The sequence below is a fragment of the Candoia aspera genome, chromosome 6, assembly GCF_035149785.1.
Source record: "Candoia aspera isolate rCanAsp1 chromosome 6, rCanAsp1.hap2, whole genome shotgun sequence".
Classification (NCBI taxonomy): Eukaryota; Metazoa; Chordata; class Lepidosauria; order Squamata; family Boidae; genus Candoia; species Candoia aspera.
The window spans coordinates 32,187,246-32,205,782 of NC_086158.1; the positions used below are offsets into that span (position 1 = coordinate 32,187,246).

The 18,537-nt window shown below is 37.2% G+C and overlaps 1 protein-coding gene across 1 annotated transcript in view; it reads left to right on the top strand.

The window, feature by feature from the left end:
• CUL3 (cullin 3) overlaps positions 1-18,537 on the top strand; it is a 63,761-nt gene that overhangs the window by 23,053 nt on the left and 22,171 nt on the right. The window contains exons 2-9 of the mRNA XM_063306685.1: positions 1,890-2,087; positions 4,115-4,228; positions 6,088-6,248; positions 7,380-7,494; positions 7,867-8,095; positions 12,963-13,108; positions 15,202-15,378; positions 17,070-17,240. Coding sequence (XP_063162755.1) covers positions 1,890-2,087; positions 4,115-4,228; positions 6,088-6,248; positions 7,380-7,494; positions 7,867-8,095; positions 12,963-13,108; positions 15,202-15,378; positions 17,070-17,240 — 1,311 coding nt within the window. The remainder of the gene's footprint in view (positions 1-1,889; positions 2,088-4,114; positions 4,229-6,087; positions 6,249-7,379; positions 7,495-7,866; positions 8,096-12,962; positions 13,109-15,201; positions 15,379-17,069; positions 17,241-18,537) is intronic.

Sequence of the window (18,537 nt, forward strand, 5' to 3'; positions counted from 1 at the left end):
GTTGTAACTAGGGATCATCCATTAAAACTAAGTGAGATTCATGGCCAGTAAAAGGAAGTATTTCTTTTATACAATGTATATTTAAACTGGGATTTACTGGTATGAAATATTGTAATGGACATTGATTTAAATGATTTTAAAAGAGCAGAGAACAAATTCTTGGAAGATCGGGGATGACTGGCTAATTTGGATATCTATTTGCTAACTCTGGGATCACAGCAAAATCCCGTGGAAGAGAGTTAACCGTTCTAACCATACTTACTTGGAGAGTACATGTAGTCCTCACTTAACAACCCTAATTGGGACCAGACTTTCATCACTAAGCAAAGCAGTCCTTCGGCAAAACATCATGTGACCTCACTGCTTAGCAGTGGCAGTTCTAGTAGTCCCAGATGTGGTCGTTAGGCCAGGACCTCAAACTTCTCCTGCCCTGCCTCGCTCACCTTCACTTCAACTCCCCCCACCCACCTATCTCTCCTGCCATCTCTGGCCTTTAGGCCACCCTGTATTCCCCCACTCCTGCCGCCCTGTCCTTCACCCCCCCCCCAGTGACCTTCACCATCTTCTTCCTCCTGCTGCTGACAAGGCATGCCTGGCCTGGCCCTTTGTGAGGCAGTTGCTGGCTGCATGTGGCCTTCCTAAGGCCTCAGGGAGGCTGTGCAAGGCCACACAGAGGTGTCACATGGCCAGCAGCTGCCTCGGCCAGGCACACCTCGGCATCAGCAGGAAGAAGAAGACGATGAAGAATGGCAGAGGGCAGGGCGGCCAAAAGAGCAGAGATAGGCGAGTGGGTGGGGTTGAAGCGCACCCTGTGGTTATAAATGTGGGCGGGCTGCCAAGTGCCCGAATTTTGATAATGTGACTCTGGGGGTGCTGCAATGGCCATAACTACCAGTCATAAATATTCATTCAGCACTGTTGTAACTTCAAACAGTCACTGGACGAATGGTCTTTAAGTGAGGACTGTAAAAACCTTTGAATTCAGTGGAATCTAATGCAGAACAAATATTCATAGGTTTCCTAGTGTTCGTATCTCATAAGAATCTGAGAGTGTAAGCATAAGAACATAAGCAGCAGTGCCATGCTGGATTGGACCCCTTGTACAAACAACTGTACAAGGAAACCCACTTGTCTCCCAACAAATGGCCTTCAGAGGAATTCCACTCAACCCATTCCTCTGTTGCCAGAAGAAGGAAAAAAAGTGACTCAATACTTCAATAATGTCTTGACTGGTTTCTTCCTCAGTTTGAGAAGATAGTCTTCAAGTCAAGCTTGATTCCTGGGGCTTTCATGAATATATCACATACTTGTCTATGCATCAGCATGGAAATAGTTTATCGTTGTTGTCTTCTAGGATGGTTTTTCAAATTATCTGTCTAGCCAACAGCTCTGATAATCCAAGTACTAGCCAGGCCTGACCTTATTAGCTTCTGAGTCCAGATAGGTTTATCCAGTGCTATCATTTGCTAAAATCAATCCCGGTTAAGGAGATCAATCTCCAGCACAGCAGCGTCTATGCATATGTATTACAGAGAAAGAATAATTGAACCCATTGGAATTTATGATACACAAAACATTTCTGGGTTCATGCTAGCTAAATCCATATTTTTGCAATATTTTTTCTATGTAAGAATGCATAGTTACATGTTGAGAGAATGCTTTGTCTGGATATGAAAAAGGGATCAGTTATTTTACAGACAATTTTATACAACAGATATTAATTCAATTTATATTAAAATTTTGTCCTGATCCTGTTCTTTTTTTCTTCAATCTTTCTTTTAACCCTACCTTTTAGGTAAATTTGGTCCTTAATCTGTTTTAGAAAGGATATGTTCTGAAAACCTGATACTAATAAACGCTTAATTGTACTTTTTTATTTCTGCATACAGATGACCATGGATGAAAAATACGTTAACAGCATTTGGGATCTACTGAAAAATGCAATCCAAGAAATTCAGCGTAAGAACAACAGTGGTCTCAGCTTTGAGGAACTGTATAGGAACGCATATACTATGGTATTACATAAACACGGAGAGAAATTATACACTGGATTACGAGAAGTGGTTACTGAGCATCTTATAAATAAGGTATCCAAATACAATAATAATTTACTGAAAACATAGATAGAAAGCAATATCTAATTTGAACATTTGGCTGTCTTTAGAACAGAGATGAGTATACTTTGGCCTGGGGTGCCTTCTACTTTCTTGCCTGCCTGGAGAAAGCAGAGTACGACTGATCACAGTCATGTTGATGGATGAAGGGTCTGAAATTTTTGGGATCTGTTCTTGGTTGGTTGGTTGGTTGGTTGGTTGGTTGGTTGGTTGGTTGGTTGGTTGGTTGGTTGGTTGGTTCCTTCCTTCCTTCCTTCCTTCCTTCCTTCCTTCCTTCCTTCCTTCCTTCCTTCCTTCCTTCCTTGGTTGGTTGGTTGGTTGGTTGCTTGCTTGCTTGCTTGCTTGCTTGCTTGCTTCCTTCCTTCCTTCCTTCCTTCCTTCCTTCCTTCCTTCCTTCCTTCCTTCCACAAAAGTGGGACACTAACCATTCAGGAAGTACAGCCAGACATGACCAAATGCTGAGTTTCCTCCCTCGAGATGCTTTTCCAGGCCTTTACTGCAGTGTGGTGGTGTACAGAGGCCAAATGCCAGAATGGTTATCCTTATTCTAATATTTCTGGTCCTGACTGTAGTTGGTGATGACAGCTTTCTGTCATGTTTGCTGAAAGAGAAAAAATAGCAATACTTTCTAGGATCTTCTTCATATATAATGTAACTATTATTAGCATAAACTATAAATCATATTTAAGTTCCAGAGAGTTTTACAACTTTACATAATTTACATAATTATTATCTATGTAAGTCATCTGGTTGTACAGCTTAATATAACCTGAGATGTTGGTTATGTTGAGCGGGAAAAAAGCCAAAATAATAATTTGCTTTACAAGCAGAAGTGGTCTAGTGTCATGTCTGCAATTTTTTTTTCCTTTGTTCATACAGAGGTTTGAAGTTTCTAGTTTCGGTTTGCAGCAAACCATTTTTTAAAATTATTCGTATCTAGAAAAGTATGGTTTGTCAAGTTTGTATAAAATAGAAAATGGTCTGCTGTAAAACAAAAATTAAAGCTTGTAATTGTGTCTCATGTGTGGATGACTATGGAAAAAGTCAAAGAGTTTACATCTTTTTGTGCTTGTTAACCAAAACATTGATGGGATTCGAAGCATATGATATTGGTAATTGTCTGGAAAGCATAAAGCTCAAATAAGTAGGTAAAATATAAGAGCTTGATACTATTAAACACCAAGAGAAGTAATAAGGGATTCAGGCAAAGAATTAAACTGTACTAATATTTATTGGTAACTATGGAATATGTTTAGAGTGTTTCAGTTGCAAGTGAAATTTTGAGTTAAATTTTGTAATATCTGTGAGGTCAAAAGTAATAGGTTGCTCAGCTGAGGGCATATCAGATGTTTAACCTGATTGTGAGAATTTTGTAAGGCAAGTACATGTTCGTGCCATGAGTCAGAATTTGATGCTACAACAGAATAGAATGAAAAGAAAAAATCCAAATTACATTCCAGCATCTTTCACAGATAATAATGGCACCACGTGATGGAATATAGGTTGTACTATAAATTGTTTCTGGCACTGAAGACCTGTAATGGAGAGTTCCCAGTCCTTTTCAGATGGTTGGCACGTGTGTAATTTTGATATGGTATTCTCACAGAATGGTCACATGTGAGAGGAGTTTGAAATTCCTCAAATCCCTTCGTGTTCAGAAGGACAGTAATAGGAAAAATGAAATGGCTGATGGAGCAATAGTCCTACAGTAGTTGTGAACTGTATTCATTTGTCTATTTGTCAGAAAAGCAAAGTCCTTCAGGTCATTAGAGGAGAGTTTTCCTGCTTCAGATACCAAGGAGTCTGTCATTTGCTCTCTTCGTGCAACTATCTAATTAATAAATTCAGAATAGGAAAAATATTTCCTATTCTGGCATTTTGCTTCTCAAAACCAACCCCCCCCTTCCTAAAAATCCACAATGTTTGGCCTCACCCATTCTAGATAATGCAGTGTATAATTCTATATTGAACACTTTATTCCATTAAACATTTTGTTGCAGGTGCGAGAAGATGTGTTAAACTCATTAAATAACAATTTTCTTCAAACATTAAACCAAGCATGGAATGATCACCAGACAGCAATGGTGATGATTAGAGATATTCTGATGTATATGGTAAGTAAAATCTGAAATTCTTGTTACAAAAATGGTCAATTAAAAAACAAAATCGTCCCACATTCTTACTGTTGGGAAAAGTTATACAAATTGACATAATTAACTGATACACAGAGGGTAAAAAAACTTGTTTCTGTCATTTATATGGCTTTTATTATTTTTATTATATTTTTATTATTTGGCATGTGCTTTTTCATACTTCCTTGTTATTGCATATTGTTTGATTTTTCTGAATTTATATCTTACCTATTTTTGTGTATGCCAACACTAAAAACAGCATATAACAAAAAAAACCTCCGAAGTTAAAATTAATATCAGTGAAATAATTAAAAATTAAAGGCTCAATGAAAGAAATACATCTTTGCCTTTTTCCTGAAGGATCAATGAAAGATATGCTTTTTTCCTAACTACTGAGAAAATTGGAGCTAACCATACCTCCTTGGGTGTGGATTCCACCATCTGAAATTATTATTCATAAATTACATGTGGAGTTGGTTCACTTAATCAGATATCTGTTCTGTTTTAATCATCCCAGGTTATGTCTTGTTTCTCTGTTTAGTTTTAATTTAAAAGAATACTGCTCTAAGGATTAACAGATTGCAGAAACAAGGAATTTTGCAAAACCTGGTTTATAAATTCAGTGTTAAGCTTTTATTATTCCTAGCCTGGAAGATTTGAATGTATTGATTGGATGAGCATTCCTCATTTGTATTGCTGTAGTAGTTCCACATATAATGAAATGCAAGGGAGTATCTTTTTTTTTCCTTTAAGTGTAATATTGAGGTTGGAATTACAACTAGTAAGGCTCTGCAGTAATACAGATTTGAAAGGGAAATAGTTATTTGGAGGGTGTAGGAGCACCCATGTTGTACTTGTCAACAATTTTTTAAGAAGCTGCATCTTTTTCTTGGCTTGTATTCACCCCAAGAAAAAGATGTCTTTGACTTAAGGATGTACTGTTAGATAATGATCTTTGCAGTTATGCGTAGTCTAGAACATCTTTTCAAATCCAGGTCATCGCACAACCCTAGTAACTAACATAATTACCATTCTATAGAAGTATTTGTCACTTACCTTACCTTACAGGCACACATGCACCATCCAGTTTAATTATTCATGGCTTTGAAACTATACAGCACTAATTTATTCAAACTATTTTATCATTTTTAATTTTCTAATAAATTAGATTATTAAATGTGAATGTAAGTAGCCTGTAGCATTATTTTATACTGATGTTTTGTACATAGTTCCTTTTGTTTAGTCCACAAAGTGCCTAAAGGGATTGTATTTTAATGCTAGCATTGCTCCAAAGGACTCCAAATGGTCACTCTTTGAAAGATTCCAAGTCACTCTTTTTGTAGTTCTATTTGCAGCATATAAAACACAATTTTACACTTTTTATTGCCCTTTAATCAGTGATGTTATAGTTTCATACATGTAAAATCATGTATATATTATGTTCTATTTGAAAGAACTTAAATTATGATATGTTATATGTTAAGTTTATATGCCTTGTAAAGAATGGGTTGGAGCCCATTTTAATCTAGATTATATGTTTGAAATCAGTGAACTCATTACTAATTTAAATCCAGTTGATTTCAGTAGGCCTACTCCAAGTATGATTAGGTTTGGATCCAACCCATTAATGATTAATAATGTTTACACAGTTTACATTTTGCTATAAATGTAATAGTAATTTTGATAATATTGAAGGGTCTTTTGGTAAGAAACTGGATAAAAGCAGATTATAGAAGTGTGCTGAAGCAGGTTTAAGTATATTCCACTATAGATACACTTCTGTTATATATATATATATGTTGAATGGAAACTCTGTATTTGTATTTGTATTTTGATTTTAGGACCGTGTGTATGTACAACAAAACAATGTGGAAAATGTCTACAATTTGGGATTAATAATCTTTCGAGATCAAGTTGTACGGTACGGTTGCATTAGAGACCATCTCCGACAGACCTTGTTGGACATGATTGCAAGGGAACGGAAAGGAGAAGTGGTAGATAGGTATGTCTCCACAAATGAATTACATTTGACATTGTTTTGGATAATTTTTTTAACTTCTGAATCATTTTCTTACTATTAGGTTTTATTGGCATTTTGTTCAATCTCATATTTCATTTTACATTTTTCATCTCTGGCATTTCAGTTGTTCTGGCCATTATGAGGGAGGTCTAAGGGCTATCAAAATATGTTCAGGGACTAGATTGTCGACCTGGCATCTGGAGAGTTCATAGTACCTACAGCAATTGATTTGAGGATTTCCTAATTCACAGTTGAATATATAATCACAGCTCTTTAAATTGTGGTAGCTAAAAAGCATAATACCATTGGATTCAGATTTAGTAGCATCCATCCATCCTATATGGCTATCCATCAGTAGAACTCTGGGCAGCAAAAGTATAAAAACATATCCAATCTGTTAAAGAAAAAAACAACTTAAGGTCCCCATAGAAATCTCCTTTCAAACAATGCACATGCACCCACCCCAGAGTTTCAATAAATTAACCCTCTAGCCTGGCCTCAGTGTCTGGAGGAAGAGCCAGGGCTTCATGGCTTCCAAAAAGCCAACAGGTCAGGGGCTATTCTGTAAGGCAGGTGCCATGACATAGAAGGCATGCTTCCAAGATGACACTGCTTCATTGAGGTGACCCAGAGCACGCCCACTTTGCCAAATCTGATGGGATAGGCGGAAACCATTGGGGACAGGCAGTCCTGCAAGTAACCTGGCCGATGCCTTGTGGGGCTTTAAAGATGGTGACTGTCGCCATGAATTGCACCTTATGTCCATTTATCATTCAGGAGTAAAATGAATTGATTTCCAAAATGCATACCTATAGAAGTTGGAGGTAAATGGTTTTCTGAAAACTGACACTAATGCTTCTCCCCCCCCCCCCCACTTTGGTAAGGATTGTATACTATTACCTTAGGATGATTTTAAAAAAGCGCCTTTTCTCAGTGCTGTTTTAGCTCTTTCATTTATTGAAAGCTGTGATAAATGTAACACTTACTGTATTTTTGTGTTAAACTCAGACATGGAATAGGGATGGAAATAATACACATAACTCTTACTGAATAGTTTGCAAATATTATTTTAACTAAAATTAACCTAACCTGCAAATCTTACTGTTTTGACAGAGGAGCAATAAGAAATGCTTGCCAGATGTTAATGATTCTAGGACTTGAAGGAAGATCAGTCTATGAAGAAGACTTTGAAGCTCCATTTCTAGAGATGTCAGCAGAATTCTTTCAGGTATAATATTGCTTTTCAGAATTTACGAATGGTAATAAGATGGATCCCCCCCAGAAGTTTACAAATTCCTGTTATTGATTTCCAGATTAATAAATGCCTGGAGAATTGTTATTGGCACCTAATGTAGGATGGTTCCTCCTTCAGATTTTCCCTTTGTTCTGAACATGAGGATATGCTTATTCATCCTTGGTCTCAGCTGACATACGTAGATATTAATACATAGCAAATGTAAGAGTTAACACAGTAGGTATGGTGATGATTTAGTCACTTGATCAGTTACTGCTAAGAGGAAGAGAATGGTTCTGGTTCATTTTCTGTAGTGTTTCATAGCTTCTGTAGTGTTCCATTTGCCTCTGTTTTATTTTATTGCAGATGGAAAGTCAGAAATTTTTAGCAGAAAATAGTGCTTCAGTTTATATAAAGAAAGTAGAAGCTAGAATTAATGAAGAAATAGAACGTGTGATGCACTGCCTTGATAAATCGACCGAAGAGCCAATTGTCAAAGTTGTTGAGAGGGAGCTTATTTCCAAGCATATGAAGACCATAGTGGAAATGGAAAATTCTGGTCTAGTTCACATGTTGAAAAATGGAAAAACAGAAGGTAAGTCTGTGCAATGCCATCTGCAACAATAGTGAAGCCTCATATGGACTCTAATTGAGAAATTCAAGGTGATTTCAAAATGGTAACGAAGAAGGAGCAAGGCAAGCTGATCCAGAGTTAGAGGGCTATGATCAAGAAAGTCTGCTTCCAGGCTCCTGTTCCTTTAATATATCAGGTGGAGGAGAGAACTGCAGCATACCTTTTTTGTCCTGCATATTCTACTTGGAGCAAGTTATTCTATAGGTATCTCAATATCTATATATATATCTACAGTATATATCTATATCTATTATTTATATTACACACACACACACACACACACACTATACACACATACATACTGTATATTATATATATAGATAATATAGATAACTCAAGCCATAAAGGTCTTTATAGATAATAACTAGCAGTTTGAATTCAACCTGGAAGCCTACTAGTAGCCAGTGCAGCTAATGCAAGATTGGTATTATCCTGCTGTACTGGCTTCTAGCAGTCAGTACACATACGATTATATTCTGCACCACTTGTAACCTCTGCATTGTTTTCAAGGGCAGTTCCATATTGAGTGAATTGCAATAATCCAACCACAAGTTGAAAAAAGCATAAGTTACTGTTGCAAAGTTTCTGGGTCCAGGAAAGTTTGTAACTGGCACACTAGCTGAAGTTAAATCAATGTTTTCCTGACCACAGCTTCCACCTGCTTCTCCAGGAGGAGCTGTGAGTCCAGAATAGCACCCATATTGTGTATTTGCTTTTTCAGATGTAGTGTTTAGAGTGTTTAGAGCTAAAGTCAGTGCTGTCCTAGAATCAAAGGGCTTCTGCACAAACAGGAACTCAGCCATAAAGGGTTTTTTAGATCAAAACAAGCACATTAAATTCCAGCTGGAAATTGCAAGTCCTGAAGTACTAATCTCCCAATGATGGGTGCCAAATATCACCTGAGCCATTGTGTTCTGGACTAACTGTAACTTCTGAGTGTCCTTTAAAGGCAGACCCATGTACAGCCAATACAGTAGTCCAAATGGGTAGTAATGAGAGTTAGAGTTAGTATTTACCAAAGGCTGCACCCGGTGCAGTAGAGAAGGAGGTGGAAGAACTCACTTATAGCATAAGAGACATGGCCAGGTGCTGACCGTGGAACAGATTGTGAACTGCTCATGTGCAAGTTTCAAGTTAAGCTAAAAAGGAAGAAGAAAGCAGTCAGTTTCCACAATATGATATTGAACATATACCCACCATTTTCAAGGAGAACATCAAGAATTGCTTTGAAGTCCTGAACATCATTAATAGAGAACCAGAGGAATGGTTGTTCAGGATGAATGAGAAAAGAGACTGCCAGAGATGAAGAGACAGAAGAAAACAAACTGAATGTCAAAACAAACTGGAAATTGCCAAGAAGAGAAGAGAAGTCAAAGCCAAGAAAGGCAAACATCTTAGAAAGGAACTTAATAAAGAGTTTCAGAGAGCTGTTTCAAGAGACAAGAAGCAGTATTACAACAGCGTCTGTAAAGCCATTGAGGATGGAGACAGACATGGATTAAACAAGGAAAGTCTTTCAAAAGATCTCTGAAATCAGGAGGAGGTTTCAGCCTCAATATGGTATGCTAAAGGATGCCAGTGGACAGATAGTAACTAATTCAAAAGAATATGGAAGGAGTATACTGAAACATTATACAGTAGAGACATCAACATCCAAGATAGCTTAGAAAATATTCCTTACTTACAAGAACCTCTAGTCCTAGAAGATGAAGTTAGATCTGCATTCTGGTCATTACCAAGTCGGAAGGTTACAGAAACTGATGGAATAGTGAAATATGGCAAGCAACAGAAGAAGAATCAGTCAAGGTTTAACCAATCTGTGCCAGCAAATCTGAAGAATGACACAGTGGCCAACAATTGCAAGAGGTCAGTCTACATTCCAATACCAAAAAAAAGAGACTTAACAGAGTGTGCAAACGATAGTACAATATCCTTAATTTCACATGTTAGCAAAATCATGCTTAGGATCATTCAATGCAGACTAGAGCCCTACATGAAAAAAGCAATGCCAGATGTTCAAGGTGGCTTTAGGGGAGGCCGAGGAACATGAGACATAATTGCTGATGCATGCTGGATAATTGAGAAAGCCAGAGAATACTAAAAAGAAGTCACAATGTGCTTCATTTATTGTAGAAAAGCCTTTGATTGTGTTAATCACAACAAACTGTGGAATGTGCTCAGAAAATGGGAATCCCAAAACATCTCATTGTTCTCATAAGAAACATATATATAGGTCAGGAAGCCATGGTACAGACAACATGGCAAAACAGACTGACTCCAGTTTTTTAATTTCTATTTATTCAAATTTATTAGCTGCCCAACTCCAATGTTTGGCAAAGGATTGTGACAAGGCTGTATACTCTCCCCTTAATAAATTCAACTTATATGTTGAATATATATGAAGGGGAGGTGAATTGGAAGAAGATGAGTGTGGTTTTAACATTGGAGAAGAAACATCAATAACCTGCACTATGCTGATGACACTTCCTTGATAGCCAAAAATGCAAAGGATTTGCAAGCCATAGTAGTAAAAGTCAAAGAGGACAGTGAAAAAATGGGACTAAAATTAAATATGAAAAAGACCAAACTGATGACAACAGGTAGAACAACCAGCCTTAGAATTGACAACAAAGATATCAAAGAGGTGCATACCTTCTGCTTTTTAGGATCAGCCATCAACAGTAAAGGAACAAGCAGTCAAGAAATATGCCTCAGACTAGCATTTGGTAGGGCAGCCAAGAAGGTCTTAGAAAAGATACTCAAATGTTATGATGTGACTATACCTACAAATATCAGAATAGTGCAAGCTATGGTATTCCCTGTGGCACTCTGTGAAAGCAAAAGTTGGACTTCGAAGAAACAGGATAGGAAAAGTGTTGACACTTTTGAACTTTGGTGTTGGAGAAGACTCCTGAGAATACCATGGTCAGCCAAGAAAACAAATGGAGCATTGAACCAACCAACCCAGAGTTCTCACTCAAGGCACAAATAACAAGGCTCAAATTACCCTACTTGGGACACGTTGTGTGAAGATCTAGCTTTCTGGAAAAGGCTCTAATGTTGGGAAAGAGAAGAAGAGGACAACCAGCAGCAAGGTGGATGGACTCAGTTACAGTGGTAATGAGTGCACCATTGGGTGACTTGAAAGAACTGGTTAGGGACAGATTATGATGGAGAAGATCTATCTATGTGGTAACTGAGAGTTGACAACGACTTGATGGCTTGTAATCAATAGCTCTGTCTCACAAACATATTCTAAAAACATCCATAATGATAAAAGTAACTGTGTGTAAAATCTACCATTCCAGCAAAGGGAGATTTCAGAGAACAGCAGTGGAACATTCTGTTTTTCATTAGATCATTCCAATCCATCTGTTCCAGGTATGGTTTTCTGCAAGTAAATCCTCAGAATAGTAAGCAATTTGTCCATGCATCACTGTGGTTCAGAGGGAAAATAGAATATTCTGGAGTTTTCTGGAACCTTTTGTTCCTGAAATGGTAGATTTGGCACATCCCAAATTGAAAGAATGATAAATTTAAAGCAAGAACATTAAAAAAAAAACCTAGGTAAATAAATATGCTTTGAGCCCCTCCTAAACTGTAATAAAGGGGGGGTTTCAATGAACTCAGTAGTAGTACTCTGGATAATATGGACCCTGCCATGGGGAAAGCATAATTGACCTTTGATGTCTAACATACTTGTGGCAAAACTTTAATGACCTTAGAATGTAAGGAGGACAAAACAGTACTGAATGGTCCTGTAACTAGCATAGTACTACAACCCGTAAGGCTGTATACACCTTGAATTGAACTTAGAAGATGATTTGAAACCACTGAAGTTGTTGGGGAGGTAATGTCCTAAAACAGGCAATATCACCTGTGTTGCCACTTTTGAGGCAGCTCAATTTCTAGAGGGTATTCATGGGCCATTCCATGAAGAGCACTGTGCAAGATTCCAACCTTGAGGTTATGGTCACCAGCATGTAAGTCACTGAAGCCAGCTGTCTCTTCTATAGGTAGAGATACACCTGTTTTATCTGCCAAAACTGATAAAATATAACAATGCATCCTATCCAGAACAGGTATATTTCCTAAATCCTGAAGTCCAGTTCCTGGAATGAAGAACAATCCTATCTTGTTTTAATTCAGTAATATCTTCTTCTTCCTTTGCAACCTGCAGGCTATATTGCAGCAGCTCATATTCCATGTAAATGTTTGTTTAGGAATTAATCTGCATAGTACCTTAGTTAAATAGAATTTCAATTTGGTTTGCTTTCCTCCAAGAAAATTATGCTGTACTCAATATTGTTAGTAGTATTCAGTGAGATTGTAGCTGTGTGTTTCAGTTTTCAGTTGGATGAAAACCAAAATATTGTTTGATTTAGAAGAAGTCAAAAACTACTATGATATTCAGAGTTGAGATAGCATGTCTGTATTCCAAGACAGGATGAAGGCCTCTTGCATGAGATGAATTTAACAAAATTGGAGAATTTAATGGAACTTCAAAAATATCTTACTTTGCTTATCTGCTGTGTAACTAATTAATTAATTAATTTTCTATCCTGCCTTTATTATTTTTATAAATAACTCAAGGCAGCGAACATACCAAATACTTCTTCCTCCTCCTATTTTCCACACAACAACAACCCTGTAAGGTGGGTTGGGCTGAGAGAGAGAGTGACTGGCCCAAAGTCACCCAGCTGGCTTTCATGCCTAAGGTGGGACTAGAACTCTCAGTCTCCTGGTATCTAGCCATTGCCTTACAGTACAAACTGTAATGCTAGAAATACATTAGCAGTATAAATTTTCATGTATATTTCTATTGCAGATCTTGCTTGCATGTACAAATTATTTAGTCGTGTCCCAAATGGTCTAAAGACAATGTGCGAATGTATGAGTACCTACTTGAGAGAGCAAGGGAAAGCGCTTGTATCTGAAGAAGGTGAAGGAAAGAACCCAGTGGACTATATTCAGGTAGCCAAAGTCTTTAAACTACTCATTTTTTTCTTACGATGAAAATGTTTCCTTTAGCAAAAGTGTACTTACATAAAAAATGTACTAGAAGTATACTTATATAATTCAAATCCTGCTCTAACAATGTTTCACTGTAGAGATAAGGGAAGAAAAAGTATTGAGAATAAATTTTTCCCCTGAAATTTAAAAATGTATTAACATTTTAATACTCTTCATTAACTTCTGAAAGTAGCTAAATTTTTTCATATGAGATAAGGTAGGCTTTTTCATAACTAGAAACAGATTTCTCAAAAAGGTGAGTTCTCCCTCCTCAAATCCTAGAAAGCTTGCTGTTTTATTCCCAAGCAGGAACATTGAATAAACTTTCAACTTACAAGAGCCTAGCATTTCAAAAAAAGTATTGACAAAGCAAAATAAAAATATTTTCACCTTCATTAGAATAAGTAGTATAGAGAGATGTTTCCTTCATAGGTCATCCCATCTGGTGCGTAGAGTGGCTCATTTGAAAGCAAAAAAATAATTCCCTTAAAGTGCCAGTTTTCCTTCAGTTTCTTTGGCAGTCTTAACGTGGCTCATGCTGTTGTGCATAGGTGCACAGATGCCGCAGTCAAAAGTATCTCTACATAGCTGCCATTTTCCTCCCTCTGAAACCTTTCTTTTAGTTAGTTTGTGAAAGTCACTCTGAAGAATGTAAGTGACCAGATTTTCTGAACTGATAGTGAATGAAGATTCCACATTTATTATACTTGGTAAATAGGTACAGGTCCACAGTAAGTCTCTGTCTCTCCAGGGGTAGTTAGAGGTATGAGGAATTTAACTGCTTTCCTAGCCTGAATTGCTACCCAACTTGTCAAGCTCCTTTTGACCACTGTCTGTTTCAGTGAAATGCTTTTTTTTTCTTGAGAAACAAACAAGCCTTTATAGAGACCTCTCTTCACAGGAAGAGAAGCAGGTTGCTGCACCTATAGCAATAAGCATTGGCATCTGTTGCCTTGGGGTGTGCAGTATTAGGAATTGCCATTTCCTCATTTTCACTTAAGGTATCACTTGGGAAGCTATTGCAATTAATATTTCAATCTTCATTACAGTATATGCAGAATACAAGGGGACAATGCAGCCTTCTTTGTTAAAGGAGCTGATTTAAACCAGCAGCACTTTATAATACATCTCCTTTACAGTTTTCACTTGAAAATACTTTCTTACCTTCAGGCTAGGTTTTTATCTTCCAATATTGTAGGCATCACCATGGCTGCCTTTTGGGTAAATGCTAAATCAAAAGTAAATTTGATTCACATCATATTCTCCAGAAGATACAATTTTGGGGATATCCTTAAGTATAATAGTAAGAGAATGAAGAACAAGAAAAAGGCTAGGAATATGAAAAAACAGCCTTAATCAACAACCATTCCTTAATATTCAGATAGTAACAGGAGCCCAGCAATCTAGCATATACCATCCAGAAGTGTAGTATAACATCAGTATCTCCTGATATTCAACATGGGGTGGCTTTTATGATTTCCAAAGTTTGAATCATTGGCTCTGGGATTTTTTTCCCCCCTAAGACGGCATTCCTTGAAATTTTTCCAGATTTTTAGGGACAGTTGTTCTGATCTTCAGAAACATGTCAAACAATGCTGGACCTTCCAGACAAGATCCCGCATTGTTTTCTGCAAAAATAGTCATATAATGCACCTTTATCTGGTATTAGTCAAATAATGGTTTTATTGGAGGGATAAAGGGATTCCCATCTAAGAACCCAGCTGAATATTTGTGATTTTCGATACCAGAGTCGAGGCTCAGTTCATGAGAATGAACTCCAAGCCATTATCCCCAGAAGAGTCTGAGAAGAGCATAAATTTTCTTAAAGGTACTCATCCAGCCTTACTCTGTTTTATTATAGTACTGCAAGGCAACATATCTATGGGTGTATGAGATGGTGGCAGCATAACAGGCAGGGAAACTTCAGCATCCAAGTTAAGGGATTCTTGATGACAATAAAAGTTACCAGTCCTATAACTTACAAAAATAATAGTGACTGATTTTCATATAAATATAGTAGAAATCTAAAAAATAATATGCTTTGTTGTTCTAAGGGCTTACTGGATTTGAAGAGTAGGTTTGACCGCTTCCTTCAAGAATCTTTTAATAATGACAGGCTCTTCAAACAAACTATTGCGGGTGATTTTGAGTATTTCCTTAACCTCAACTCTAGATCTCCAGAGTATCTCTCATTATTTATTGATGACAAGCTAAAAAAAGGAGTCAAGGGAGTAAGTATATTTTCTATTACAACTATGCAGTTTTTCTGACAAAACAGCTGCAGAAACATGTATTTCTGTGTGCTGATTTATTTATATAGTGTAATAATAAACACTGCAGATGAATGTGCAAGTTCTGTGAATATGAAAAAAAGAATTACAACTTTGTAAACAATAAGGATGTGGATTTTTTTAAAAGTAAAGACTGAATAAATTCTTTTTAGGGATGTAAACCTCTGCAAAAGACTGTACATATGTGTATATTGTTAAACCATCTTTAAACAGTGACTATAGGCTTCCATATACATATTCCTTTGCTAGAATTAGGTATGTACATAGAAAACTACTAATAAAATATGCTCATACCAAAACCATATATGGATACTGAGCTAGGCATGGAGAACATTTTCCCTACATGAGAGAGGTCAGTTATGAGTTCTTAGCCAATTGTGGGTAGTATTAGCACCAACAGTGCAGTTTGAAGGAAAGTGTAACTCATTTGCCCTTCAGTTAGTCCATCCTGTATGTCTTTCTCTTTGCTATCACCCATTTTGAAGGAATTTCATTATCTAGATCCCTTTCAGTCAGCTTTCAGATCTGAGCACAGTACAAAGAGGGTATTGATCATGCTTGTCCCAGGGGTTAGGAATGGGAGGCATGGTGGTTCTCCTCCTTCCTCCAGGGGCAGTTCAGGTTACCGTTCATGGGGGGCAGAGGTCTAGCCATTTCTTTGCAAAGTGCCTCCGGGTTTGGTTCTCTCCCTGCTCTTGTTTAACACTTGTGAGACTGCTGGGTGAGGTCATCCATTGGCACAGAGTTAGATATCAATATGCTGATGATACTGAGTTGTACAACTTAAATCCAGACCCTCCAGGTGATGCCAATGAGGTTTTGTCTTAGCATTTGGGAGCTGTAGGGGTCTAGATGGGGAGAAGAGGCTCAGACTCATCCCTTGTAAGAATAAGCGGCTATGGATTATGGGACCCCGAGGGTCTAGAGATTTTTTATCTTTGGTCCTAGATGGGGTAGCACTGCTGCAAACAGATCCAGTGCACAATTTGTGGATCCTTCTAGAATAATGGCTCCTGCTTGAAGAGCAGGTGACAGCTGTTGGATCTTTCTACAGCTTTACCTTATGTACCAGTTATGCCCATGCCTGAATTGGGAGGCCCTGTCCACAATCGCTCCTGCCATAATCATGTCATGATTGGATGAATGCAGTGCCCTTGGTGATTACTTGGAAGCTACAACTGTTCCACAATGCAGTGGCATGAGTAGTTATTGGCATACCTCACTATGCACTTCTACTTTGTGAGCTGCACTGGTTACTAGTTTGCTTCTAGGTACAATTCAAGGTGCTGGTTCTTGCCTATAAAGTCCTTCATGGAACGACACCAGACTAGATGTGGCAGTATGGTTGTTTAAGCTGTAAAATTTTTAAAATTCAAGACTAAAACATTAAGTAACTATTTCATTAAAGTGAACTTTTTTGTTACAAATGTTGCACACAAATATTTAAAGGGGTTTGATTTTTGTTTTGTTTTGTTCAGATCAAGAATTGATCAGATAAAATATTCCTAGTTTTTCAATCCCTGTCTAAATTAACAAAAAGATAATGTATTTTTGAGAAATGTTTTCTATAAAAGTCATAGTTTTTACTATTTTAACAATTAAGTAATTAACTAATGTTTTTCTCTTTATAGCTAACTGAGCAAGAGGTAGAGACTATATTGGACAAGGCAATGGTTTTGTTTAGATTTATGCAAGAAAAAGATGTATTTGAACGATACTATAAGCAGCACTTAGCAAGGAGGCTTCTGACAAACAAAAGTGTTTCAGATGACTCAGAGAAAAATATGATATCTAAGCTAAAGGTAAGATCAATATCTATAACTATTTGTCAGTGACTTTTCCACTTAGCTTTAGTTTTATGCCAACATTTATTCGATGGGATAAATTGTAGTGTAATCAGTCATTTCAGTTAATTCTAAATTTATACAATGTTAAGCAGCTATATTTGATTCAAGCATTTTGTTTTTATCAGGAAAGAATTATTAAGCCAGTGTGGTATAGTGGTTAAGAAGTTGGACTAAGACTGAGGACTCAAGTTCAAATCCATTTTCAGTCATGGAATCTCAGTGTGATGTTGTGCCAGTCACAGTCTTTCAGCTCAACTTACCACACAGGACTGTTGTTTTGGGTTATCTTTACATAAGCCAACTTCAGCTCCAGTAGAAATGCAAATATAAATCAAACATCAATGCTGTTTTTAAAATCTGAAGCTGGAATAATTAAGATATTGGCTTCCTATGAACTTTGAGTATGCATTTATGCTGGAAAACTGGGAAATGATGCGGTAGTTGTCATTGTAGACTACTGAGGAAGTCCTAGTGGATAGGGAAGGTATTTTTCTTCAAGCTGCAAGCATCCACCTTATCCACAGAACATGCTTTTTTTTCTCCCCTTGCTTGGAAGAAGCAGATGGATTGGTGTGGTTCTGTAGGTTAATGGTTCCTAAAAATAATCTTCCTGGAAGGCAAAATTCCCATCTCATCCCCCAAACCATAAAGTTTTACATTCCTGCTTTTAGCACGTGCTTGAATTAATATGAACCTGCAATGATACTTTAAGGATGATAATAAGCTTTGAGAGGTCTGAGAGAATATTCACTACATTAATTTAGAGAGATTTAATGGGAATATTGCCATTCTCTATTCCATGTTGAATTTTAAAAGATTGGGACAGTAAATTCTTATTTTCAGTAAACTTTATTAGAGTAATTAGATCTCTGGCAATCAAGGTATAAATTAGCATCATTGCCTGTTGATGTTTACTGCTGATTAATTAGTGCTTGGAACCAAATAGAATGTGTTATTGTTTCATAACTTTCTTATTTAGAGGAAAAGTACTTAAATATTTGTACTGTAATTCTAAATATGTTGATGAAGATTCTCAGTCATCCAGGTGGAATTGTCTGTAGGTAGTTTGAGAGAGGGGTTAAGGAATCCATTCATGCCAAAGTGGAAAATCCTTCCCTCAATAGAGGCAGAGGCCTCAGACACATTTTCATGCTGCTTTTTCATTAGTCCCCAGGAAGATTGACCACTTCACAAGTTCACCAGGAAGGCCACTCTTAATGATCCACTTGGGGATGAGGAGGGATTTAAGAGT